The sequence below is a fragment of the Palaemon carinicauda genome, chromosome 4 (genome assembly GCF_036898095.1).
Source record: "Palaemon carinicauda isolate YSFRI2023 chromosome 4, ASM3689809v2, whole genome shotgun sequence".
Taxonomy (NCBI): domain Eukaryota; kingdom Metazoa; phylum Arthropoda; class Malacostraca; order Decapoda; family Palaemonidae; genus Palaemon; species Palaemon carinicauda.
This window is the reverse complement of record NC_090728.1, coordinates 134960226-134962166: the sequence shown is the minus strand read 5'-3', so window position 1 is coordinate 134962166 and position 1941 is coordinate 134960226. Positions and strand designations below refer to the sequence as shown.

General features: G+C 40.0%; 1 protein-coding gene across 1 annotated transcript; it reads left to right on the top strand.

Annotated features, from left to right (window-relative positions):
* Positions 1-729: 729 nt before the first annotated feature.
* LOC137639674 (uncharacterized) lies at positions 730-1125 on the top strand. Its single transcript, XM_068371924.1, has one exon. It carries the CDS (start codon positions 730-732, stop codon positions 1123-1125), a length of 396 nt encoding a protein of 131 aa, XP_068228025.1.
* Positions 1126-1941: the final 816 nt, after the last annotated feature.

The window sequence follows — 1941 nt, the reverse complement described above, 5'->3', positions numbered from 1 at the left end:
AGACTGTAATGTATGGAATTAGGTCTAAAAAAGGAAAGAAAAGCTAAAGCTAAAGGGATAAGGAAATTAAATGGTAAAAACTATTGAGGGAAGGAGATAAGATGAGAGTTTAAGAGGAGGGATTTGGAGGATATTGACATAGGAATTGAATATGTTCAAGAATGGTGGACATGAAATGCAGCAGTAATAAGAAGGCACGGAAAAGAGCTGCTAGGAGAGACATTTGGTACCATATGGGAAGGAGCTGCTAGGAGAGACATCTGGTATCATATGGGAATAAAAGGAGAGTTGGTGGTGGAGTGAAGAAATTGAGAAAGTTGTAAAAGATAAGAAGGATGCAAAGAAGAGATGGGAAGATTCATAGTCAAGGGAAGACAGAGAGAGGTTCAGAGAGAAAACAAGGTGGTGAAGAAAGTAGTAGCCCAAGCGAAAGCAAAGGCATGTGGTGATGTGTATAATGAACTGGTGACAAAGGAAGGATTAAACAAGATGATAAAGCTATCAAAGACTAGAAATAGGAGCCCCAAAGATATTACACACACCAAACAAATAAAAGATCAAGATGGTGTAGTACTTAGAAAGGAGAAAGACATTGTAAAGAGACGGAAAGAATATTTTGAACAGATGTTAAATGAAGAAAATTCTAGATTATTAAGAGAGGATGGGCAGATGAACTTTGGCATGGTAATAAGGTTTTCTAGGCAAGAGGTAATAAATGCACTGAGGAAGATGAAGAAAGGGAAGGCAACTGGACCAGATATGATTCCTGTGGAGGCATGGAAAGCATTACGAGATGAAGGAATGGATATCCTGTACAATCTCATGATAAAGATTTTTGAGCAGGAAAAGATACCAAATGAGTGGCATGGGAGTATATTGATCCCAATATTCAAAGGGAAATGTGATGTCCAAGAGTGTGGGTATTACAGAGGTATTAAATTGTTGTCCTACTCTTTGAAGATACTGGAAAGTATGATAGATGCCAGACTAAGAGAAAAAGTAGAAATAGGTAAAGGGCAGATGGGATTCATGCATGGGAGGGGAACAACAGATGGGGTATTTTGTCTGAGGCGACTAATGGAGAAATTCAGGGAAAAGCAGAGACCTGCATGTGATATTCATTGACCTTGAAAAGTCTTATGACCGAATCCCAAGACAAGAGGTATGGAGGAGTCTGAGGGAGAGGAGGGTGCCAGAGAAGTACGTTCGACTGATACAAAAGATGTACTGTAATGTATTTACTAGAGTGAGGAGCAGTGCTGGGGAGACAGAGGGTTTTGAGGTGAGAGTACGATTACACCAAGGGTCAGCTCTGAGCCCATTTATCTTTTACATAGTGATGGACGTTTTAATAGAAGAAGTAAGGGAGGCAGTACCATAGAACATATTGCATGCAGATGATATTGTTCTGTACGCAAAAAGCAGGGAAGACCTGGAAATGAAATTGGAAAGATGGGGGCAAGTACTGCAGGATAGAGGAATGAGAATAAGTAGATCTAAGACAGAATATATTTGTACCACCAGTGAGGGGAATGATAGAGAGAGTATTCAGCTTACGGGAGAACAGCTAAAGAGAGATGATAAGTTTAAGTATTTTGGATCCTTTGTTAACGCTGGAGAAGAAATGGAAGATGAAGTTAAACATCGGGTACAGGCAGGCTGGAATAACTGGAGAGCAGCCTCAGGAGTTATTTGTGGTAAAAGAATACCACTGAGATTAAAAGGAAAATTTTATAAGACGGCGATAAGAACAGCAATGCTGAATGGAACGCAAACAGCAAGCATTAGGAAGACAGAGGAGAAGAAGATGGATGTGGCAGAAATGAAAATACTTAGGTGGATATCTGGGGTGACAAGAGAGGATCAGTTAAGAAATGACTACATAAGGGGGTCGACAAAGGTGTTGGAAATATAAAAGAAATTGCAGAGAGAGAGGCTGAG

What these genes read in the sequence shown, in the direction of transcription:
- LOC137639674 (XM_068371924.1), top strand. Translation starts at nt 730, where the DNA reads ATGAAGAAAGGGAAGGCAACTGGACCAGATATGATTCCTGTGGAGGCA.